Source organism: Manacus vitellinus, unplaced genomic scaffold (genome assembly GCF_001715985.3).
Source record: "Manacus vitellinus isolate BGI_N305 unplaced genomic scaffold, ASM171598v3 scaffold_32_pilon, whole genome shotgun sequence".
Classification (NCBI taxonomy): domain Eukaryota; kingdom Metazoa; phylum Chordata; class Aves; order Passeriformes; family Pipridae; genus Manacus; species Manacus vitellinus.
Genome location: NW_021940460.1, coordinates 7,821,240 through 7,844,972, shown reverse-complemented (window position 1 = coordinate 7,844,972; position 23,733 = coordinate 7,821,240). Strand labels below are relative to the sequence as shown.

At 45.1% G+C, this 23,733-nt stretch overlaps 1 protein-coding gene across 1 annotated transcript in view; it reads right to left on the bottom strand.

Annotated features, from left to right (window-relative positions):
* Positions 1–19,194, bottom strand: part of PIGL (phosphatidylinositol glycan anchor biosynthesis class L) — a gene marked incomplete at its 5' end in the record, with an annotated part of 56,515 nt that extends 37,321 nt beyond the window's left edge. The window contains 2 exons of the mRNA XM_029961293.1: positions 14,851–14,950; positions 18,957–19,194. Of these exons, the coding sequence (XP_029817153.1) occupies positions 14,851–14,950; positions 18,957–19,194 (338 nt within the window). The remainder of the gene's footprint in view (positions 1–14,850; positions 14,951–18,956) is intronic.
* Between the last annotated feature and the right edge of the window lie 4,539 nt (positions 19,195–23,733).

Sequence of the window (23,733 nt, the reverse complement as noted above, 5' to 3'; positions counted from 1 at the left end):
CTCTGTATCTAAGGATAGAATTTAATTTTCCAGTTTATTGTATTAAAAAGCAGGGAGTGATGCATTTTTCCCCACTAAATGCACTTTTAGTCATGGTTTGTGCAATTTTAAGTTGAGGTGGAAGCTGGAGCTCCAAGTCATTTACAATGACTCCAGTCTTTTATAATTGTTTCCTAACAACTGTGTAAATTATATTAGAATTTCTAGAAATACATGGAAAAGCTTATCAAAACACAGCATTAAAAACTAACACATCCAGTAAACAAAGATAGTGTTAACTGCAGTTAAGGAGATAAAGCAGTTGGTTTTGGATCACACATGCTCTTCCAGGCACCTAAAAAATTAGTAGAACAGCTTTCACATCTATTTTTATTCACAGACCACGAGATGAAAAAAGATTTCCTCCTTCAGTTTTGAATGAGCTTCTCAAGCCTGAATTACTGAGTGTCTGAATTAGGTAAGATAACACAACTAAAAAGGAGTCTCTCACTCTAAAAAAGTCTAGTGCTAAGTCAGAGACCTCCATCAATTGTGTGGTTTTACTTTCTCTTAAACATTGGCAGGAAAAAGCATCCAGCCTGCCTCTTTAATTTCATGTAACTTGTCTTATTAGACTACTTGAAGCTTAGTTCTTGGCACAGATGGTCATAAAGGCACACTAAATCACAATGCTTTATTTTAAACCATTTAACATAATAAAGTATTAATAATTGCAATAAATTTTGATCCATGCTGCTCCAGTGGCTTTTGGTTTCACAGTGGAAAATCAGACTTGCCAGCTAATTAATTCTTGTGATTGATTGTAGTTATTCTCAGTGTCATACATAGATTGTTAAAGCCAGCAGGACCCCGATGGTCACCATTCTCACACAAAATGCTACATAACATCTCAACAGACCTCATCCACCAAATCTCTTCTCCATGTTGTTCCTCCTGTATGACCATCAAGTCATCTCATGGATAAAGCAAACAGCTCAAGCATTTTTAACACCCATTATTAGGCCTGTTTTTCACTTCTTTCATCCCTCTGGTGGCAGTTTCCCAGGTATTTTCCAAATGCCAATATCTGGGTTCTATACCAAGACACTGAACTAGAACAAGAGACTCTCAAGCAATAACAGCTCCTCACTCCTGCCTGCTATTCCCTTGCTCACAGGGCCCCATTCACATCCTGTGTGAGAGCTCTGGCACTGGGAGCTGCTGTTTAACTGCTTACCTGAGTCAGTCCCTCAGAGCTCCTCAGTGCCACTTCACACACCTGGAAATACCTCAGTGACTAAGTTTTAGCAAAGAATGAGTGACTTTTTACTAGACTATAAGTGGCTCTATACATTTGTTGATGCAGCCACTTTCCCAAAATAGTTTTTGCTATTTGTAATTCACTGGGTTGCTAATAAGTTTCCACTTTCAAAAACTGGGAAATGCATATGAACATTTGAAGAGATCTGTCCAAGTGACACAGTGCAGTATTCCTACAGTGCAGTATTCCTTGGGCTCTGGGCTGGTTTAAAAGAAAGGACTTTTGGCTCCCGTTTGCACGTTCAGGTTACTGAATACACTGCCCCAGGCAAATGAGTGTGTAATAATATATGTAAGAATCACTTCAACCCCTTCATCTGTTCACATGCAGATGGAGAAGAGGAAAGAGCACAAAGCTGCAGCATCAGCAAATTGGGCTGGTACCTCCTGCAGCCATTTAACTGGGACAATAAAGAACTGAGCTTGTACTTGTGCTTGTCCTCAGGTTCTGCTGAGAGGGCAAAAAGAGCCTCTGGTCCTTCCCACGACTGAACTGAGCGTGTGGACTCACTCGTGCGGGTTCAGCACTCGCCCTTGAACCGGTGGGGGCTGCATTTGGCACTCTGCTTTTAGATCAATATATAACCCAGGAGTAATCTTATCTGGCAGGAACAGGGATATTGGGGGGAGGGGGAGGAACACAGCCCCAGAAGTGAGGAGAGCAGCTCTTCTAAATGTTAATGGGTTAAGAATAGAAAGGTCAAATGCCTGCCTTATCAGAAGGCCCCATGTGCAAACAGGCAGCGAGCTCGGCAATCAGAGCACCAGCTGGGTATAAATGTCAGAGTTAGTTACTGCAGCTGTAAACACCAAAAGCACAATGGTGGAACAGGGAAACGTCCCAAGACACTTATGGTTAATATGGATCACTGGGAAGGTCCGACTGCCAAGACTGGCTGGAGATGACTCCAGTCTTAGAGCTGCTGTGGAACCAGAGAGCACTTGTGAGCCGTGTGAGGGCCCCACAGTGGGCCAGTGCAGGAGGGGTATTGAAGTGTTGTGTATCAAACATCCTGTGCTGGCTCCAGATTGCTCTTGCCAGAACACACCTGTTCCCCTGGAATAAGGATATATGAGGATGGAGACAAAAAGTCCTTCCTTATCTCCTTGTAGGTGCAGAGGGCACTAAACAGCAGAAGCTGCATGAAGACTCTACCAAGAGTCCCTCTAAGCACAACACAAAAGGATTGGAATGGAATAAGAGATGAGGCAGGACAGTAAAAATACATCTCCCTTAAATACTAATACATTTTTAGCCCTGTTCTAATTAATCTTCTTATTGGCACCCACGGAAAGAGGCCAGAAGTTGTATTGCATTGGGCAGTAATCTTCTTGCAGATACCAGCAATCGATTTGCAGGAACAGTGAAGAGCACCAGCACACACTGCTGTGCAGAGCTACTGTGAGAAATACTGGGTGGGACCTTTGTCAGCCATTCACCAGTGCTTCCAGTCCAGCACCTTTTGCCTGGAATCAGATTAATCAGCCAACTGATTCCCATTCCCTGAAAAGATGAGCATCCATGTTTAAAAAAACTGCTGTTCCCTCTCTCCTGGCACTGGGATTGCCCCAGGAGACAGTTACCTGAGTTTGGGATACACATAGGATACAGGATAGGTACCTGGCACAGCTCCCTCCTTACAGCAGAACAAAGAGCACCGTTCTTGTCAGTCTGTTCCCAGCTGTAAACAACTATCAAAGGAGAGGGTTAATTATGGGTAAAACACTAGGAAGGAATAGTAACTACAAATCCAGCAAGGCTAAATATATTTTATCCCACAAAAGGGATAAACAGGATTTGTGCTCATAGCTCAGAGATCATATTCTAACCATTAAATAGCTACTTTAATTGGTAAAGATAGGGTTACATTTAAAAACAAAAAAGGAATGCACCCATGTGAAGCCATTGCTCTCTGAAAGATGATTTTAGTTTAGATCCTTGATGTTTGCACCACAAAGTGACACTCTGCAGTAACTGGACAGGCCTCTAACCCCAGCCATAGGGGAGAACACCATAACCTACTTAAATTTGCAGGCTGCATCCCTTCTGCTGCAGAGCTCCCAAATGGGCACAAATGGCTTATTTCGTACACAGCATTACTCGGCATCTGTTTATCCCCCAGTCTCCTGCCAGCATCTGTTCCCTCTCTGACATACAGGCACTGCTCTGCTGCACTACCACCCTCAGCTTCAGTCTAGAAGCTCGAGTTCATTCATTTGGAAGAGCACAAATATGCAGCAGCAGACATGTTTCATGCACATGGCATTACTGAACGCTATTAACAGTCGCTGTTCAACCCTGAAGCTACTGTATTTTCAGTGACAGCTCCAACATGTTAATGACTTGTGATGTTTCCTGAACTCTTTTGGGGAAGAAAAAGCCTTTATAAAAATGCAGGATTTTACCTTTTTTTTTCTTCACAGCAGGAATGACCAAACTTATTTATTCTATGAGTCACATCCCGAAAGCTTCACACGGCTGACAGCTTGAAGAGATATAATATACATTTTGGAGAGCCACTACAGGAGAGAGAGAGTCTTTTCATCTCTCATTTCTTGAGCTGAGAGTTCAATTTAACTTAGTTCAATTTAGGGATGAGGAAATACAACCCAAGGCTTCCAACGACACAGCGACATTTTCTGAGTCGCTACAAATTCGAACGAAATAATTTGCCGCTGCCGAACGAAGCCGTGGAGGTTCTCCCACAGCCCCTCTGTTTCATTATGCAGTGGAGATTCTCCCACAGCCCCTCTGTTTCATTATGCAGAAGGCAATTTTCAAAGTGCTGCCTCAGCTCTGCTGGTTGTTGTGTGTACGTGTCTGCCCGCTACGAGTCCTGTCGCTGCCTCTCCCGACACGCGCTGGCGTTTTCTTGGCTCTCGCTCACAGATGCCAACAGGGTAAGAGCACGAGGGTATTACAGAGACATCTCCTTTCCTCCTCCCTGCTTATTTCACATGTTCATGTTTCAAAAGATGGTTCTGTGAGCGTATTTTTTGCAGCCGAAACTGTTCAGAGATTCAAAACCATTGGACAACTAAAATGTAGAGCCCAACGTGACATTAAAAGCAAGTCCAGGAGAGACCATATGCAATTTTCTGACCTGGGTTATTTCTGTGCTGTCATCATTCTGAGGCATTTGATATGCTGCTCATTGGTTTAAACCCAAGGATGGCATTTGAATTTTTACCATAATAAACTTTCTCCACAGACTTTGCATTTTCATTATTCTGTCCAAGCAAGCCACAAGGATATTTTTCCTCCTTAAATGTCCAATCTGCAGGCAATGGTTGTGAAACTCCATTATTTCCAGGAATTGCTGGCAACCTCCTGCTGTCTGTCTTCTCAGTATTGCCTGTATTTTCCTTGTTCAGCCTTAAAAGCCAAACTTGGTTTGCAAAAATGTCTGGGTTTCTTGATGCCAGAACTGAATAAAGACTAGAACGGGACAGAATTAGATGGTTTTATTATGCTGAAAATCCATTAACTCGCAATAAAGTCTGCAAAACAACAACAGCATAAAACTGGAAATAGAGGCTCAGCCTTAAATCCTGTTAGTCAGAAATTTTCCTAGACGTGAGCAATCTTCTTGTAACGTCTTTTTAAGCTCCACCTTAAGTCTTTTTAAGCTCCACCACCTTCATCTGATTCCTACAATCAAAACAATGTAGTTTTTTTTTTTTAAAGTTATAACTGCTTGGATTTGCATCATCCAGTAAAGTCAAACTAATCTATAAAAGCAGCCTGAATTATGCAACATGCATGATATCTGCCATGCAGAGGTAAAGGACAGAGACATCTATTCTCTGTTGCCCAGGAAGAGAATACACACCAGGGGATATGGCCAAGACAGCTGGAAGATGTGAAAAAGATTCTGGATTATTCAAATCTTTCATCAGTCATGATGGTCCAAAAGTTATAATGGAAAACTCCCCAGCTAAAGGTTATCTGCAGGACCACACAGTGATCTCAGCCACACACAGCAGCAGCTTCACAGAAAGCAAGGGAATTACTCCAAATTTACACTGGCAAGACCAAGATCAGAATCTGACCAGATCCAAAGAAAAACCAAACAATGCCACAGGCTGTAAGAACAATCATCAGTCCATGGGGTGTAAAAACAATGGAGATCTCTGTGATTCCAACGCACTTCAGTGACTGAAAATATTCCAGCCCTATTGTTCCTCCTCTCCAAAATATCTTGGGGCTCATTCTGTGTTCCTGAGGCACTCATGACTCTGAAAACATAACTAACAAACTCACAAGGGCCTGAGCTTCTAGGGCTGAACATCCATCCTCTTGCAGTGGATTTGGGAAAGCTGGGATGTATGGAGCACTGTCTGGGGCTGCTTTCTGGGAAGGGGAACTCGACCATCCTCAATGTCAACCGAGTTCATTCCTAAATGCAAACCACATTGGGCTGTCGAGCACGATAATAAAAACCTGCTGACCCAGTTTCCTGCAGAACAAAATCCTCTGTCTCCCCTCCTCCTATGCCAAACCTAAATCAGATCTCCTTCTTTGGAGAAAGAAATTAACCCTTTGACTAGCAAGGAAAACTCTCATAATGATCCTCAAACTCATACAGCATCTCACAATGTGAGAATTCTATGTAAACAGTAATTGGTCCATCCCCACAGCTCTGAAAAAGGGAGGGTTTATAACAGGATTAAAGGAAGACACAGAGAAGGTCAGAGACATTAGCAGAGTTCAGCAGAAATCTTAGAATTTCTCTTCCTTCCAAAGGATTTTGAAGTGTGAAGCTCTGTGCTCCAACCACTTTGCCTGGTAACATTTCTTCTACGCAAATATAAAACCTTCATTCATGATGTGGCAGAAAAAATAACAGCACAGCTCAGCTTTTTGAAAAACTGCATCAAACCACTCAAGAAAGGACTATTGTTCTCCCCAAATTTTGCAATGTCAACTTGCAAGTCCATTTCTGGAAGATGAGAGCTGATTGTATTTGCTCCAAGTGTTTGGCGAAAGTGTTCACTTTTAATGGCTTCACTTCCTCAGTGATGCAATGCTTCATTTGAAGGGATGCCTGGGGGAGCTTCAGAATGGACCCAGAATGCAAAAATAACAGGGCATGTCACAACAAACTCAGCCAAGAAAATACAAATGGGAATTCTCTTGCTGTAGGATGCTTCCAAAGGCAGCCCTGGGTGATGCTGCTGCAGAGCAGCCCCTCACTGCAGTCAGGTAGGAGCATTTGAGGAGCCTCAGAGTCCAGACTGCTGAGAACACCTTTGCTGGCTCACATGGACACTGTTCAATCAGGGCTCAGATAGGGTTTTATTAACAGAAGAGTGGAGATAACAACTGCTGTGCCTCTGCTATAGAGCTTTACAAGTGTTTTTTTTACAGCGAGGTGGTCAAAGTGCAACCTGCAAGTGAAGCTGCTGCCAAGGCCCTGCCCTGCAGCCACAGCTTCCCCTGCTGTGAGAGAGACCCTGCACTAAATACAGTTTCATCATCATTGCTCCTCATGAACTGAGACAGCTTTGCCAACGTCCAGGCAGCACCCAGGGCCTGAAGTCTCTCCATCACCAGAAGCTCCACAGGCTCCTGTGCCACACAGTGCAGCTCACAAGTTCCTGACAAGCTGCCAACCTGAAACCTCTACAGCCAAGTGTGAGAGGCTCTGCCACACAAAGCAGAGTTTACTACAATAGCAGTCGAGAAATGACTGAAACAGGGAAGTGACAACTCAAAGGCATGTCAGCAACACCAATTCACCTGAGAAGAAGTTACTGTCTCTGTCACTTTGTCACTCTACTGGAAAGCTGTTAGGGATTACAGAGCAAAACCAGCACTTAATATATTGTAACCTCCAGGGAGTTTGAAAGTGAAGAACAAAGAACCTGGATTAGAGAGCACTGCAAAGGTTGTTGTAACTATGTCTGTGCTCTGGATGCTGCATCTTCACAGGTAAACTCCACAAAAGCTTCTGCTCTTGAAAAGACAAAAGTCTGAGTTCCCACAGACTCACTACTAACATTGGTCAGGGTTAGAAATGTGATGATGGAAAAAGAGCATCTTATTCATCATATCTGGTCCCTGAGGGGTTAGGAGTTATATATGCTTATTTTATTGATACAAACAAGCTTTAACTTCTATTGTGTTGCAGAGGAAGAGAAGGCTGAATTCAATTCTGGCTCACACATCATCTGCAATTCCAGCCAAATCCCAGCCACACAACTTTTATTACTGGGAGGATGTCAGAGGCAAAAGACACAGCTGGATACTCAGATCCCAGACTGAGCTTTGCTGTGCTGGCAGCTGGACAAACCAGCTTTTGATTTGTATGTAAACAGAGCCAATCTGAACTGGAAGGTCATTAAGAGAAAACACATTTTACACAACATCCATTGTACAGTTGCTCTTCCAACTTTCCCCATACTAACATTTTTTTCTAAACAAGACTTTGTCTTCTCTTGTTGACTGTTTCAGTGACAATTCCGGGTCCTGCTGAAGTCAATGGCCAACCCCTGCTGGAACTGATGGAACTGCACTTCTTTAGATGGAATCCCAAAGAGGAGTTTGACCAAGAGCAGCTGCAAATCCCTTCCACTGTTTTCCAGCACAGTAATTACCTGACATGCAGAAAATGCAAGTCCATTGCAGATGCAACAGGATGATGTTTCCAGACAGCCTCAGACCTCACAGCTTTATTTTAACTGAGGCACTCAACATTTTGTACTTCAATTAAACACTGTAGCTACAATTAAAATAAGATTATGAGAAGACACAAAGAAACCACACAGTTCTTGTGAACAAGGCGTTAACGCCCAATCCCTTATTGTGAGAAGGCTTTTAAGAGCATTCCCAGTAGAAATAGGGATATATTTTCCCTGAGTAAGCTGGGAGGAATGCAGAGATTCAAAAGCTTAAGCTGAAATCCTGTTAAGATTTTTTCCTGCGTGTTCCTCCTCTTTGATTAACTTAGTGTGGACTATTTGATATAATCGTTACTCTTTCAGGGAAAGAGTTAAGCATTTTCTCCTCTCTGATAAAAGACCTCGGTCTGCCTACAATTACCAGCAAGGGTTTGCAGCTGCAGGTTAAAATGAGGGACTAACAGAGATGTTGCTGGGCTATCAAAGCAGGGAATCTTTGGGGAGCAAAGGGAAAAGGCCTGTCATTCTCCATTAGTTCCTCAGGGTCAGTGTTGGCAAAACACACTGTATTGTTCCACGTGTAACCAGCAAAATACAGACACTGTTACAGCTTACCCTGTTTAAAAGGGGACTCCTGGGTGAAACTGTGGAAAACAGCATTAACCTCTCTTTCTAGAGCTTCCCAGCACCATGAAGAAAGTCCACTCAAAAGGTTTTAATAGGAAACCAGCAAATCCCAAGGCACTTCCTTCTGCTTGGACACAAGTGGTCCAGTGACAGGAAGGTTCCAGCCAGCAAATCTCTCTGTGTTCCCAGAACACAGCAAAGCTGGGCCACAAAATCCAGGATGGGTCACTGGATGCCTGTCTTTAATGCATGTGGAGGACTTTTAAAAACCATTAAGGAAAGAATAATAAAAGACAGTGCTGAAGGTATGAACTAAGAAAGAAGAAAAGAAAAATTCCTTGTAATGGATTTCCCTGTTCTCCTGCATTTCCCTTTCTTCAGCCCCAGTCAGTTTTCCCAGACTCCTGAAACACAGCTTTATGCACAGCCTTATTTCTTTCCTGACTATCAGCTTACTGGTGCTGATGGTTTTTAAGTTGAATCAAACTTGCTTCAGGGCATGGCTGGGATCCCCATTCTCATCTTTCATGCTCTGAGATCAGTATTTCATCGTTTTTATTCTGCTAAAATCATCTTGAGCATTAAAAGTATAAATCTCAATGCACAGTATTTTGATTTGATTTCCATAAAACATTTTGTTCTTCAGCTGTACTCCTTCACTTCCCCCCACATTTATTCTGAGCCTTTGGCTTCTCTGGCCAGGCTCTTCCTCTCAATCAAACCCTGCTGTGACTTCCCTGACGTGGTTTGACAGGTCTCTGTTGACATCTGAGGGAGAATCCTTGAATGTTTTCAGAAGTGCCACTGCTCATTGCCCTGCAGAGGGAATGTGGGGGACATTTCAGTGCCCCTTTGGCACTGAAAGGATGGATTTCCCTTTCACCACAGACCCTTCCCCCTTTGTGTAGGCCAAGGGAGTTAATTATGCTGGAAAGCTGAGAAAGGACCTGGTTCAGTGAAGCCCCAGGGAAGCAAAAGGGCAGATTTCCTTATTGAGGAAAATACCTAACATGGGACAAAACAGCCAAACCTAACTCACTGCAACACAAGCCTTTGTTTCAGAAAGCAGCTTTCCTGGAGGGCTCAGAGACAGCTCAATCCCCAGAAAAATTTCCTCTTAAAATCATTGCATAGAGCAACACTTATAAAAGCAGAAGCCTGAAGGCAGACTTTGATATAATCCTTTTTATAAAGTGTTCTGAGGTCCTAAAATGTCAGCATGAGCTGCCACGTGGTAAAGCATTTTGAACAAATTATCTATTTAGAAATGTAAATAAAAAATAGGTGGCCAAATTTCTCAGAAAGCAAACAATTTAAATTTCCAGGATTACACTAAACAGAAGTGAAATCTGGCTACAGTGATTACATAAATATCAAGATCCCCATCTGACTAAGGCTCTGTGCCTTCTTGTCATGGTGAAGCCTGTTACTACTCAGGATGATTTTGAGTAAGTTTGGCTGATTCAAGAGATGTAGGTTGATTTCCCTGTTATACACACTGAGCTTGTTGCCAATTTACATCTCAGATTTCTGGTCCCACAGATGCCATTCTTAATTAAAGAAAATTCTGCAAAAAAAAAAAAAAAAAAAAAAAAAAAATAAAGACCTTTACAGCCTTGCTGGGATAAGAAAGATTAAGAAAATCCCATCACTCACTACTGAAATATGCAGCTCTTCCAGAATAAAGCATGGCAGCAATTTTAATCAGCACATAGATCAGCTCTTTAGAATTAGCAATAAAATAAAATGTCAAACTATAATACCACAGGGAACTGACAAAGACAAAATGTAACTCATTGCCACAATTATTTCACCAGAATCAAAACTACTAAATACTGATCCCAAATAGGATATATGAGAAGAGGAAAGAGGAAATATTGGGGAATAATATCAGCTTTCTGATCAGAAACATGTAGTAAGTAAGGGAAGTACATTTTTTAAGAATCCCATTCAGTGAGATGACACAGGTCTGCAAGTGAGTGAGTCAGAAAGTGGTTTGAAATCACTCAAATTTGACTGAGGCCAGGATTTTATCTCTGCACTTCTCCTGGTGCCCTCAATTCTCATCCTAATGGCAGCTCTGTGCACTCAGCACCCTGCACTCCCATCAATAACTCAGCAGTGAACCAGCCAAGCACAGCAAACCCAAGCTGGATCGATAGGATGGACTTCACAACTCTGTGTATGTGTTTCTAAATTCTAATTAAAAGGCTCAAATTTCCAGTCACATATTTCATTCTCTGAAGGGTCTGAGTGTTTTCATAGCTTTCTGATCATCACAACCAGACACACACACACACTATTTACTCAGGGATATATTTTTCCCATGACCTTACAGACTCACTTCTCTGTCATAGGGAGTTCATGGAAGGAAGTTCGTTAGAAGTTAAACATGAGGAAGTGCAATAAAGCCCATTTATCTCACAGGAGTTAAAAAATTAGTCCAACAGCACGGAACTATTATAGGGAAAAAAACTGGTTTTGAGCCTCTCTGCAGCCTCATAAAAATAGCCTGTGATTGTGCAGGGCAGATGTCCTCTCTCCTGTGCAGTGTCTGATCAGAGCCCTTTTGGACTTCAGTGAAATAATAATAATAATAAAAAAGCAAATGGAGGGCAATTTCCATGGAAACTTGGAAAGAGATGTAACATTATTTGCCGTAAGCCTCAGACTGTGAATGGAAAATTTTCTAGTTTACACAGATCTCAGCTATTATTTTCTTTGCAGTGCAAACTTGGGCCAAATATTTTCTGTCATATTAAAGATGCAAACAGTCAGTTTTATTTTCTGTCCAGAACAACTGTGCACAAAAGCTTCAGAAGCTGCAGTAAAATGTCTGATATTCATCTTTCCATGAATCCAAAACACATATTAGAAAAAAAGAACAATTTGGGCTTCTTTTTTGCTGCTTCTCTTCAGAAAGTGAAAGCAGCTTGGAAAACATCTCCTGTTTCTGTGTAATGTTACAGACAGTAGACAGCCAGAGCACTGGCAGATGTGCCCAATCTTAATGGGAGCTTAACTTACAAGAAAGTCCATTGTTGAAGCACACAAGATGACAGAAATGTACCAAAAGCACAGAGTTTACATTTTCATTTATATAATTAATGAAGTGGCTTTTATCTTACATGAGTTTCAGAACTCACTGTCTTGCTACTCTTCCCTCATCCAGCAGCAGGAATAATTGTGACAGTGAAGAAATTAACTTTGAGCAATACAAGACCAAATTCTGGAATTAAGCCTTGTGTGGGAATGAGAAAAAAAGAGGACTGTGAAACTTTTCTCCCCTAAAATCAGCTGTTTAGTTGGTGTAGTGTTGGAGCTCTGACAATGACAAGCCAGCTCAGGGGACACCTCTGCAAATCTGGTGCCTCATCTGTACTAGTCACAAGTAGGAGGAGTCCAGAGCTCTAATCTAAGCTAGTCTGGAGCATCTCTGCATGCCCAGACACAGGCATTGCATGGCCATTCCTGCCCCTTCCCACTCCAGGACATGTCCCCTGTAGCAAAGAACTTTTCTGTAGAAATTCGTGTGGACTTCAGATCTTTAGGGCTGAAATGTGGGTACAGTTTGGGACCATATTTGTGCACATCTGAGTTGTCTTTAACTGAGATAATAAACACAGTGACAACATCAAACACACTCCTGAAGGATTGGTGCAGAGCAGTTGTGTGATAGAGACTGAGCTGGTCCTGCCCTGGGAATCCTGGCTATGCTTGAGAGAGTCATTGTTCAAGGCAAGGACTGCTTAATAAGGATTTGGTCTTTAACAGAGATTTCATCACAGGCTGACTGACTAAAGCCTTCTCTTCACACATTCACAAATGTCATTCAAAATGTCATGTTGATTTTATACCTGCCTGGCCAAGTGAGATGACAGAGCAAGTCAATCACCTGGCTTTGCAGACCTATTTCCCCTTTGACATCTTGAAAATTCTATTCACTCACTTGTAGGTCATGCAAAGAAAGAGGAAGCAGCATGACTCAGCTCCACACTACAATGGCTGGAGCAGATCCAGCCCCAGCAATCCTTTGGGCTTTCCTTACCAAAACACAAAGCTGCAGCTGGGCTAATGTAAAGCATGCAGTGTTTGTGTAAGCAATGTTAGATGGGCAGCAGGCCAGCAGCACTCCTTAAGCAATGTGCTGGTTCTTTACATTGATGGCAAATTGTCTTCTCAAGAGTTCAGAAGGGAACAAAAAAAAGCCAAAGGGCTCTGATTTAAAGCAGTGCCTTACAGAAGACAAAATGCTAAGGAGGAACAGCCTCCTGAGCTGTGTTCTGTAGATGTGAATTTACACTGAAATCCAGTGGTTAATAATGTATTGATTTAGCAAGTTTCACATCATGCCATACTGGCAAATATTTTTGTATAATCTGTAGATCATGTAAGCCTTAAGAGCCATAGGAATGCTACTGACCTTAAAAATCCAGGAACTCTGAGTAAGTTTCAAGAACCCCGAGTCCCAGTGTTTTGTCTAAACTCCATCTAAAAATTAGCTACTCTAAAAATTCAGTGTCATCTAGAAATTAATCCTGATCCTCTACCAGTTTGCTAACACCTGATCCACAGATGTTTTTCATAAAGAGCATCCCCATGGTGAGTTACAGCACAGTAAATAATGCACTGTAAACACACTTAACTTCACTGTGTGAACTCTGAGCAAAATTCATCAAGAACTTCAGTTCACTCCCCAACTGCTCAAGAAAGGATTTGATGGTTATCTCAAAGCAATCTAACTCAGAAGTAAAGACCTCAAATCTAAACCTGTCTCTCAGAACAATGATGTACATTCTAGCCCAGCTCTGGGCAGAGGGATGGATCTGTCATTTCAGGCACTGCACTCACTGGGGGGAATCACACACCAGTCATTACTTACAGAAATGTGGGATGAATGTGAGAAAGAGGCACCATCCCAGACATTTCTCTGAAATGGCCCTCACCTTCCTACCAAAGGAGGGCAAACCAAAGATTTGCTTCCCAAAAGCAGCTCTCTGGGCTGTGTTTGTAAGGGGGGTGACAGAGCAGTGTCAGAACCTGCCTCACACACCAACCAACCTCATGCTGTGTTACAGGATAAAGAGGCTTCTGGGCTCTGTTAACTTCAAAAGATGGTTCATTGAGCAGAATTCATGCTTAACAGCTTTTTTCCTTATTCCTCCCCAAAATGTTTTGGGCATTGTCCTATGTTTGTACTACAAAACTTGCAGTTACCCAAAACCAGTTCATGTGAAATGAACGGAAACATCTCTTTTCATTCCAAAGGAAAAACAACTCCTATGCTGTTTTCCTAAGTGAGCTGAAAACTTGGAGAGAAAACTAAAGCTAAAAAAAGCAAAGAACTCAAAAAGATTCATATTCTGGACTGTGGTTTCTGTTGCCTTAGCTCAAGGGAAAATATGTTCATGGGAAAAGGGCCTGCCTGGAGCCAGATTTTTTTTCAGCTCTGACTCTTCTAGTTGGAGTGGCTTTAAATCAATATGTTGTTATTACTTCCTCATAAACAGAAATATTCTTTATGGACTGTGTGATAGCTGTTTACAGGTGAAACAACCACTTGTATCTTGCTTCCTAGCAATCAGTATCTAGTTCAGCTCCTACAGACAGACAAGGCAATTTAAGAGGACTTTATAACACTAGTTCCAAGTTTCACTGACTCAAAGTGTTAAATCACCTTCCCAGAAGAGAGTTCCTGAACAAAGAAGTGTCAGCTTTGTCACCTACCTCTGTAGCTACACACAGCTCAAGGAAACAACACCACACTTTAGAAAAACAGAAATCTTGCATGGTTTAATTTTGAAGACTCTTACTGTCATGTTTAGGGTGGACTGTCCTTAGTTCTGCAATTCATTTTGTCTTTAGCCAGGACTAAGGCAGATTATAAATATAATAGAATTCCACACTAACCCTGCAAAGAACAGCCTACACACAAACCTGCCACAGGCAGTTCAGAGAATCTGTAACTGTCTGTATAACACTGCAACAAGTTATACAACAAAATGTGACCATGCTGCCCAAACACATCATGCCAGACCCCAAATGTGGTTATTATTATTGTAGATGCTGGATGAACAGAGTTTAACTTAGCCATTATGATCCCCATACTGAGGGGATCAATCCCTTGAATTGTCTTTTGCATTCATTAATGTGAAGAATTACCAAAATATCTAAAATGGTCTTTCTTGAAATTCCTCAAGGCTTTTTTAGAATGACATAGTCAGCTTTACTGAATGTGGAATGAACTTCATCCCCCTTTAAACCTGCAGTGGAATTATGCTGGAAATGGAAACCAGTTACCTGTGATCAATGACTGTGACATCAGATGCAGGAATCCCCAGGACACAACAACTCTGCTCCAGCTCTTTCTTACGGATCTCTCCTTGATTGTAATAATTTCCTGAAAACAGCAAACACAGCAACACCATCTTAGTTTAGGTTGGCTTGGAAAGAATTCCTCTCTTCTTTCTCAAAGCATCAGACGTGACCATCTCACATCAAATAAAGGGGCCTCAGTTCAGGAACAGACACGTTGCAGGGGATAAACCCAGGGAAACCTAACTGAGGCAGCTGGGAAAAGTTGTAACAGAGACCAACTACCAGCAGGGAAATGGGATTCATCATATTAAAACATTGCCTCCTTCTCCACTGAATTATTTTCTTCTCATCTTGCCCTGACATTCCCTTATTTTTTCTTGGCATCAGCCATGCAAAGTCCATGCCAGAGCTCTGATGCCCCTTCCAGAATGTTGCTCTATGCAGGACAGTATTTGCAAACCAATTTTAACTTTGAGGCAATAAAATGAAGAAAAAAAAAAATTCCAGTTGAGTATTAATGAGTGATTCAAGTCCATAGTCAGCTGTCTTGAATTACACGAGAACTTTTTATTGTTGTGGCTGTGAGTCATCTAAATCTAGCATTTCTCTGGAGCAGTGTTGCAATCTGAGCCATCACTAGCAAGCTTTGTAAAATTTTCAAAGAGGGAAAGAGTAACTAGGAAAAAAAAAAAAAGCCTCTTCCTGCAGCCTGTGAGTGAATGGCTTTGGGAGACTGAGTGAGTGTCTGTGGGTTTGCTGAGGAACACGTGAGCTCAGCACTGGGAACCTGGGACTGCAAGTTCCAGCTTCCAGAATGAATCAAAGTGCACCTTCACTAGGAGGATTGAATGAGTACAGCAGGATTTATGTCAGGCTGGTGTTGTACCAGGCCATTAAAAACAGAGTGTTTTAAGGTACAGCTTTTGCTGCAATGCAGTGGAATAACTGACTGCAGGTGATGTTTTATCCAAAGAGTACCACTGCTCTCAAAATACCTGACTTCTACTGAACTCAGGGGAACAGTTCCACAGCCTGAGAAATGTGTCAGGACATCAGGAATATATAAATGCTAACAAGAAAAGATGGGAAGCTATTGAGAGTAAAACCAGCTGAATAGCTGATGCTGCTGGACCTCATCCATGGAGCACTCACCATAGAGAGTCAGCTACTACAGAGAGCAAAGCACATTTAAACTGAGTTATTAATTTAATCTAAGGTTATTCAGTGTGTAAAGGCAGATTTTTTTCACAGTGCTGTAATTCTAATTCATTTCCAAGTCATTTTGATTGATATCTGAAAACTGCAAGTACAATGGTTTTTAAGAAACGATTTTGTCTCGGTGTTACAATTTGCAGAGTCTTTGATCAACTCACTTGTCATCATCAATCACACAAACAATGAGAGGATGAACCATCTGAATCACCCAAAAGACTAATAAGAGGCTTTTTAAGGAAAAATCTATTAGCTCATGAAGGTGCTCTCCTACATGGGCTGCTCATTCCCTCACAAAGACACGTGAGAGAGTCGACAGAAAGCAACGTCAAACACAATTAATGCTTCGTGTCACTGAATCAGGAGTAAAGAAAAGAGAAAATTCAACAAAACAAACAGGAACACAACACTTCTTTGGGGAGTTCTCTAACAGCAGCAGTGCCCAAAACTGAAATGGCAGAGTTGCACTTCAGTAATCTTCCCACAGCTGTGGAAAAGCCAAAGGGGATCCACAGACCTTTGTCCCTCAGCAGAAACAACGGGAAGCTTTGCACTAAACCTGGGATGGGAGGTGCAGAGTGATCAGTGAAGCCACCACACCACTGGATTCAACAACAGCTTAATCCCTGGCTTCTCACCTACGTGGTCTGTCATGACAGAAAGCTTTGGAAGCAACAGAAAAGCTGGAAGTGAACTAGCTGGAGCTTCCAAAGGCACAGGGGGGTGTTTTCAGGGTAAGATGTGTTCGTAGCCCAAGATACTCATCTGAACAAACACAAAAAATGTTTTCACTGTGAATTTCACTCATGGATTCTGGTACAGCAATAAGGTCTCAAAGATCAGTGCAAATGGGATTGTTTCTTATGCACAAAACCCTAAACAATGGAATAACTGATCAGGTGTCAGTTCTGCAGGAAAAAATCTGGAGCTTTAGTAGATCACGAGAAGAGCACATAAGTGTCATGTGCTGTGAAAAATTCTTGTCCTGGGCAGATAGTGCAGCCTGTAAGAATCTTTCCACTCTGTTCAGCCCCAGCAAGGCCTCAGCAGGAGTGCTGCTTCCAGTTTTTGATCACTGCCCCTCAAAAAAAAGATGTGAACCAACTGGAGGAGTCCAAAGGAGAATGATCAGAGGTTTAGAAAACATGATCTATGAGGAAAGATTGCAAGAAATCAGGTTGTTTAGTCTGGAGAAGATAAGGCAAAAAAGGCAGATAACAGTCTTAAAATATGTAAGAGGCTGCTACAAAGGGACACTGTGATTTCCATGTTCCTGGCAGACAGCAAAAAAATAAACAAACAAGCTTAAATTACACCAATGACTCAGGAAAAAGGGATTTGAAGGGAAGCTGATGCAGCTCAGACAGAGACCCCACAGGCTGAGGCAGCTCCCTGGGCGTTCAGGGGAACAAAGGTTTGTCTGCAGCACAGTCGGTGCTGCCTCCAGGTCACCTGAGGGACAACAGGGCCCCATTCCCTTCCCATTCCCTTCCGGCCCATTGTTCCGTGATGGATTGTTATGCAGTGGCTATTTTTAGGTGAGTTACAGGGAATGTATCACGATATTAAACCTGGATCATCCAAGTAGGTCCTCTGCAAGGTGACAGAATTACAAGGAGATGGCAAAAGGCTGTGCCAGACAGCACCTTTTACAGCCCACTGATACATCCACACGGTTTGGAAGTGCCTCAGCTCTGCCACAGGGGATGGATTGTGAAACCTCTGTGTATTGAGGGGGATTTTGCTACTGCTGAAACCAGTCATGGAATCATGGAATGGTTTGAGTTGGAAGGGACCTCTAAAATCATCTCGTTTCAACCCTCTGCAGAAAGTCAGTGCCTGCCCACGCTGAAAGAAGAACCTTTACCTAATATCCAACATAAACCTCCCCTGGTGCACCTTCATGCTGTTCTCTAAGGTCTTGAATTCTTAAACTGGCCGTAAATTTGGTAACAGCTTTAGTAAATCCCATCTTTGCTGTGGATATTTCCACATACAGACAGGTGGGAAGAAAAAGTCTCACTATGTAGAGGGTCAGTAGTGAATGGAATCAATGCTGAAACGCACCCACCAGTTCCATGGTGAGGAACCAACCTAAAGCTTCCCTGGCACAGCTTCAGGCCATTCACAGAATCACAAAATCAATCAGGTTGGAAAAGACCTCCGAGATCAAGTCCAACCTTTGGCCAATCACCACCTTGTCCCCCAGCCCAGAGCACTCAGTGCCACATCCTGTCCTTCCTTAAAAACCTCCAGGGATGGTGACTCCACCAGCTCCCTGGGCATCCCATTCCAATATCTAATTACTCTGTGAAGAAATTCTTTCTAATGGCCAGCCTAAATCTTCCCTGGCACAGAAAGAATGTGCCCTCTTGTCCTTGAGTAATGATCATGGATGGAGGAAGGAAGGATGAAAGAGGAATGGATGGAGAATCATAGAATGGTTTGGGTTGAAAGGGACCTTGATGATCATCCATTTCCACCCCCTGCCATGGGCAGGGGCACCTTCCACTATCCCAGGTTGCTCCAAGCCCCATCCAACCTGGCCTTGGACACTTCCAGGGATGGGGCAGCCACAACTTCCCAGGGCAGCCTATTCCAGTGGCTCACCACCCTCACAGGGAAGAATTTTTACCTAATATCTGATCTAAACCTCTCGTCATTCGATTTGAACCCATTGCCCATTGTCCTGTCACCACATGCTCTTGTAAAGGAAAGGGGCGGGAGCAGGGCGGGTATGGCCGCTCCGCGCCTCAGTTTCCCCACAGCCGGTGTGGGGGGTCCTTCCACCCCGCGATGCCGCACACGGTGGGCTGGAGGATGGGGAGGGGGAGCCTCCCGGCGGGCTCCCCGTGCCGGGGGGTGTCCCCGCTCACCTGCGGAGCAGCAGAGCACCGGGCGGGGGCGCCCCGGCCCTGCGCAGCCGAGCAGGGCGGGGGCGAAACAGCGACTCGTCACGGGGTGCGCCGTCACCACGAGCGCGCGCACCGCCCCGCGGGAGCGGGCGGACCCACCCGGGCGAGAGCGCGCTCGGCGCAGGCGGCGCGCGCCCCCGAAGAGGAGGAGGAGCAGGAGCGGCCCCCGAGCAGCGCCAGCAGCGCCGCCGCTGCCTAGCGACCGCCCCTCGGGCCCGCCGCGCCGGCGGGAAACGGCGGGCGACGGCACCAAGGTTCCGGCGCACAAAGGTCCCACCCCCGCACACACAGAGCCCCTCCCCTCCGGTCCCGCCCCGAGGCGGGCCGCTCGGCCGCGGAAACGGGCTCGGTTGTGCCGCTCGCGGCTCTGCTGATCTAGGGCTGCTCGGGAAATGTGTCCTGGCTGTGCGGCTCCAGGGTTGTCCGAAAAACGGGCCCGGTTCCACCGCTCCCGGGGAAACGGGTCCCGGCTGTGCCGCTCCTGCGTTTCCCGGGAAACAGGCCTCGTCTGGGCTTCCTGGGCTTCCCAGGAAACAGACCCCGGCACTGCCGCTCCAGGGGAAGCGTGTCCCAGCTGTGCCGCCAGGCAGGAGCAGGACCTGCCCTGGCCCGGTCCCAGGCGGGGCGGTGTACGGGGGCTGTTCCCGTGGGGAGGTCGGCGGGGAAAGGCGTCACTGCCCTGACCGCGCTGGTACGTCCAGGGTGACTAATGGTGACTAAAGTTGGGCTTTTCAGCTGTAGTACCTTTTATCGCTGCTGTGGAAGAGCCGTGGGTTAAGGGGAAGCTCAAAAGCAGGGCAGGAGGAGCTTATCTTCAGGCTCGTCGTGCTGTCTGCAGGTCTGTGGGTTATCCCGACTGGAAAACGTTCGGATATGGCTTAGAAGTGAAGGCAAGCACTGGAGAAGGCTGCAGAGCAGGAGGAGACAGGAAGTGTTAAAATAAACATGAAAAGGGCAATCGGATGCAATTGAAAACTTTGCTTTTCCAGGCAAACAGGCAACATGGAAGACAAGTGTCCGGAGCAATGGTGGAGTGTGGGAGCTGGGTGGGTTAAAGCATAAATGGTGAAAATAATTCAGAGTTCAGTGTCTGAGGAGAAGCTCAGCCCTCACGAGGTGTGTGTCTGACTGGTCTTCACTGACTCTTATTTGGGCACCTTTAACATCCAAGTGAACAGAGGGAGTCACTGGCTTGTGCTGGGATTGGAGACTACAAACAGCCTGGAGATGGGCCATGTCACCTTAACTTGGCACTTTAACCACTGTGATAACACAGTCCTTAGTGCAACACGTGCTTTCTGAGGGATCCCGTTTGCCACAGGCTGAGCCCCTGCTTTAATAATGGTGTGGGCACCCATCCCGCTTCTCATATTTAATGGCAATTGTGACAACGTGATAATTTAATCTTGCCTAATGGTATGTTTTTTCCCATGGTAAATCTGAATAGTGATTTATTTGTGATTTTAGCACATCCTGAGATACACATTTGTAGGTAGGACACAGCGCAGAAACTCTTTACTGAGGGTGCAGGGAACGAGTTACACACTCGAAATTCTGGGGTAGGAATAAACGGACATTTAATGAGACTTAAACTTCTCTCACATGTTTCGGAAGTCATTCGTCGCCAGAGCAGGGGCGCGATCTCAGGGACAGCGCAGGAGGCTGTGGCGGAACCGGACGATGCTCCGGGCCCGGGACGGGCTCCTGAGGGCGCATTCATGGGCACGGGGCCCGTTATGGGTTATTATCGATTTATATCGAGGCACAGCGGGGCGCTGCGGCTCCCGCCCCGCGGCCGGTCCGTGAAGCCCCTCACGGGCCGGGCCCCGCTCGCCTCATGGCGGCCGCGGCCCCTCCCCGGCCCCTCAGAGTGGGGGGCAGCCGCCCCGCCGCACCGGCCCGCGGTCCTGGAAGGGCATAGCACCCCGTCCTCTCACCGCCGCGCTCCGTAGTTACTTTTCCCGCCTGTCGCTTTCGTGCACCGCCACACACCCCGCGACGGGAGGACAAGGAGAGACCCGCCGCGCGCCGGTGAAAGGCACCGGGGCGGCGGCGGGCGCGGTTTGTTTGGGTACCTGCCAGGACCCGGCGGAAGGGCGGAGCGCCGGGGCCGGCGGGAGGGGAGCAAGATGGCGGCGGCGCGGCGCTGAGGGTGAGGTGAGATCGCCGCGCCCGCCCAGCCCCGCCGGGACCGCCGACACCCCGCCGCCGGCCGCCCCCTGCGCGCGCCGGCCGGGGGCACCCGCGGGGGGCCGGGGGGGCGCCGGGGCGCGCCCGCTGCGCGAGCTAAGGGAGGAGAGTGAGAGGAGGAGAGGAGGGGAAGGAGGGGCCCGGCCATCCCGTCCTCCTCACGGGCAGCCCTTGTGTCCCCGGGGGAGCCCGCTGGGCCGGAGGGGCCGTGAGAGCGGCCGGAAGGTGCGAGGGGTGGCGGGTCAGGGGCGCGCCGCGGGTATTCCCCCATGAGCCGTGGGAGCGCGGGACGGCCCGGGAGGACGCGGGCGGGGGCGGCCCCGGCCGACGGAATCTTGGAGAAAAATCCGACGTCGTAGGTGCGGTGTGTGCATCCTTCCGGTGCTGGAGAGGAAGTAGCGAGTAAAAAAAAAAAAAAAAAAAAAAAAAATTAAAGAAAAGGGTCAGTTCTTCAAAACCGGCCCCTCGGAGCGCGGTGGTTCCCGCGGATGTGCTGCGGCCACAGCTCCGTGTCCGGGGAGCATCGCGGCCGCTGTCAGTGCTGGGGAGTTGTTGCTGATGCTGACGCTGAATTATTCATATGGGACCTGTAAACATCCCCGGCTTCTGTCATCTCCGGGCTGCTGCGGGGCACAATGGAAGTGGCTTTTTGCTAGAATTGGTCTGACTTGATGGTAAAGAACTTGCTGATTTTATCCTGTGCTTAACAAACCTGTGGGTATCAAGTTGGTTGCAGTTAGACCAGGTCCTAGATGGATGGATGAGCTGTCAGTGTTGGGCTCAAGTGAGCGGGTAGATAGTCTGAGCAATTTGTTGTTGTCCAAAACCTGCTTCTTCATATTTCACAGATATGGTCTTAACCAGTGTGTTTCCTTTTCATGGCTCTAAATATTGGTGTAACCTAACACAACTTATTACAATGGGGATGTCTAGTCCTGAAGACTTGGTTTTGTGGCAGCATTATTGTATTATGCATTAATTTTAGGTATGGCACTATGATTATGAACTGTTAGAGCTCAGATGGGGGTATTTATCCTATACAGCATGATTTGAGAGGGAGAAAATAGTGCTGTTATAAAGAAAACATTACTGTTGTGATGAGTGGGATGACCATGGGCACAGTGGAAGTGCCTGGATAAGTGGACACAGTTATGCCACTGCACACGAGGACTGTGCAGATCTGTTGCAGTTTTGCACTGGAATTTTATCCCGCAGAATGTTGTTATTCCTGATTAACTAAACAACCTTGATATTTGGAAAGGAAGTCTGTGATATTCCGAGTGAATCTCTAGTTAGCTGAAATCTGGTGTCTCGCATTAGGGGATGAAAGACCTTCGTGCTTATCCCAAGAATTCAGAAGTTCAGGGGAAACAAGCCCTTTTTGCCAAAGCAGGCTTAATTTTTTTCTTGATGTGGCTTTTCTTTGTGATATAGGATACAGGCTGCCGAGGAAGAAAAGTTGTGTTGTGATTTATGTGCAGTATAATTTGCCTATTTGAAATATGCTCTTTGATACTGGTCGCTAAAATAACTCAATTTATTGCTGAAACATGGGAATGAGCAGTATTTTGGAATCTTCTTTCTAAGAGTTACCACGAGCATTTTTTAACATGTGGAGAGGATGTTATGAGTGTTTGCTTCCACAAGTGTTACTTCTCTTTAGCTTGTTAATCATTGCATGAATCAATTAAAGTAACTCCTCAGACTGAAATTATAAACACAGAGTCAGAGTATATTCACTTTTCTACATTGTGCTGCTGCTGTTTTATTTTACATACAGTTTGTCTCCTACAACCACTCATTTTAGTTGCTTCTTCTGTGCAGACACGTTTTTCATTGTGATTGAAAAGGATCTGCAAAGTGCTCTCAAAAACTGTGGTGAAAGTAGGAACAGACCCTGAAGCTTTTTCAGTTTCCCCCCTCGAGTGCCTTCCCCAGTTCTTGTGCCTCTCCAACTTCATCTTTAGAGTTATTTCATTTCTCAGTTACAGAATGAATGAGGGATGCTGCTCACAGGGAGGGAAAGCTGCCTCTGCTTGTGCTACTGTTAAATGCATGAAAGCAACTGAAAATCATCTCCTGAACAATATTTTCTATTTTTTTTCTGTATTACAATCTTAATATTGGCATTTAATTTACTCATTCAAGGCTCTCAGCCAAAGTTTTGGTGAAATGTCTTATTCCTCTTCCTTTATACTTGCCTACAAAATGATTGGGATGAAGGTTTTCTTGCAGGATTGAAAATACTATTTGGAGTTCTAGTGTGTGTAGCTACTTACATTTAGGATTTTAACAATTGTTGGAGCTGGAAGGGATCTGTTCCTTGTGCAGGTGCAGGGCAACACAGAACGATCTTGAGAACAGACTTGTAACCAGACAGTGGTTTCATAATGCAAACAACTGTTTCCTGGATGCCACTCCTGAACTCTTCATGCCATTTATGTTTTTTAGTTAAATCTGAATCAGTGTTGTGGATGTCAGGTTGTTAACTGGCTGTGGTACCTTCCCCCTCGACTGTAACTGGCCCAGATGAAATTTGTGACCTGTG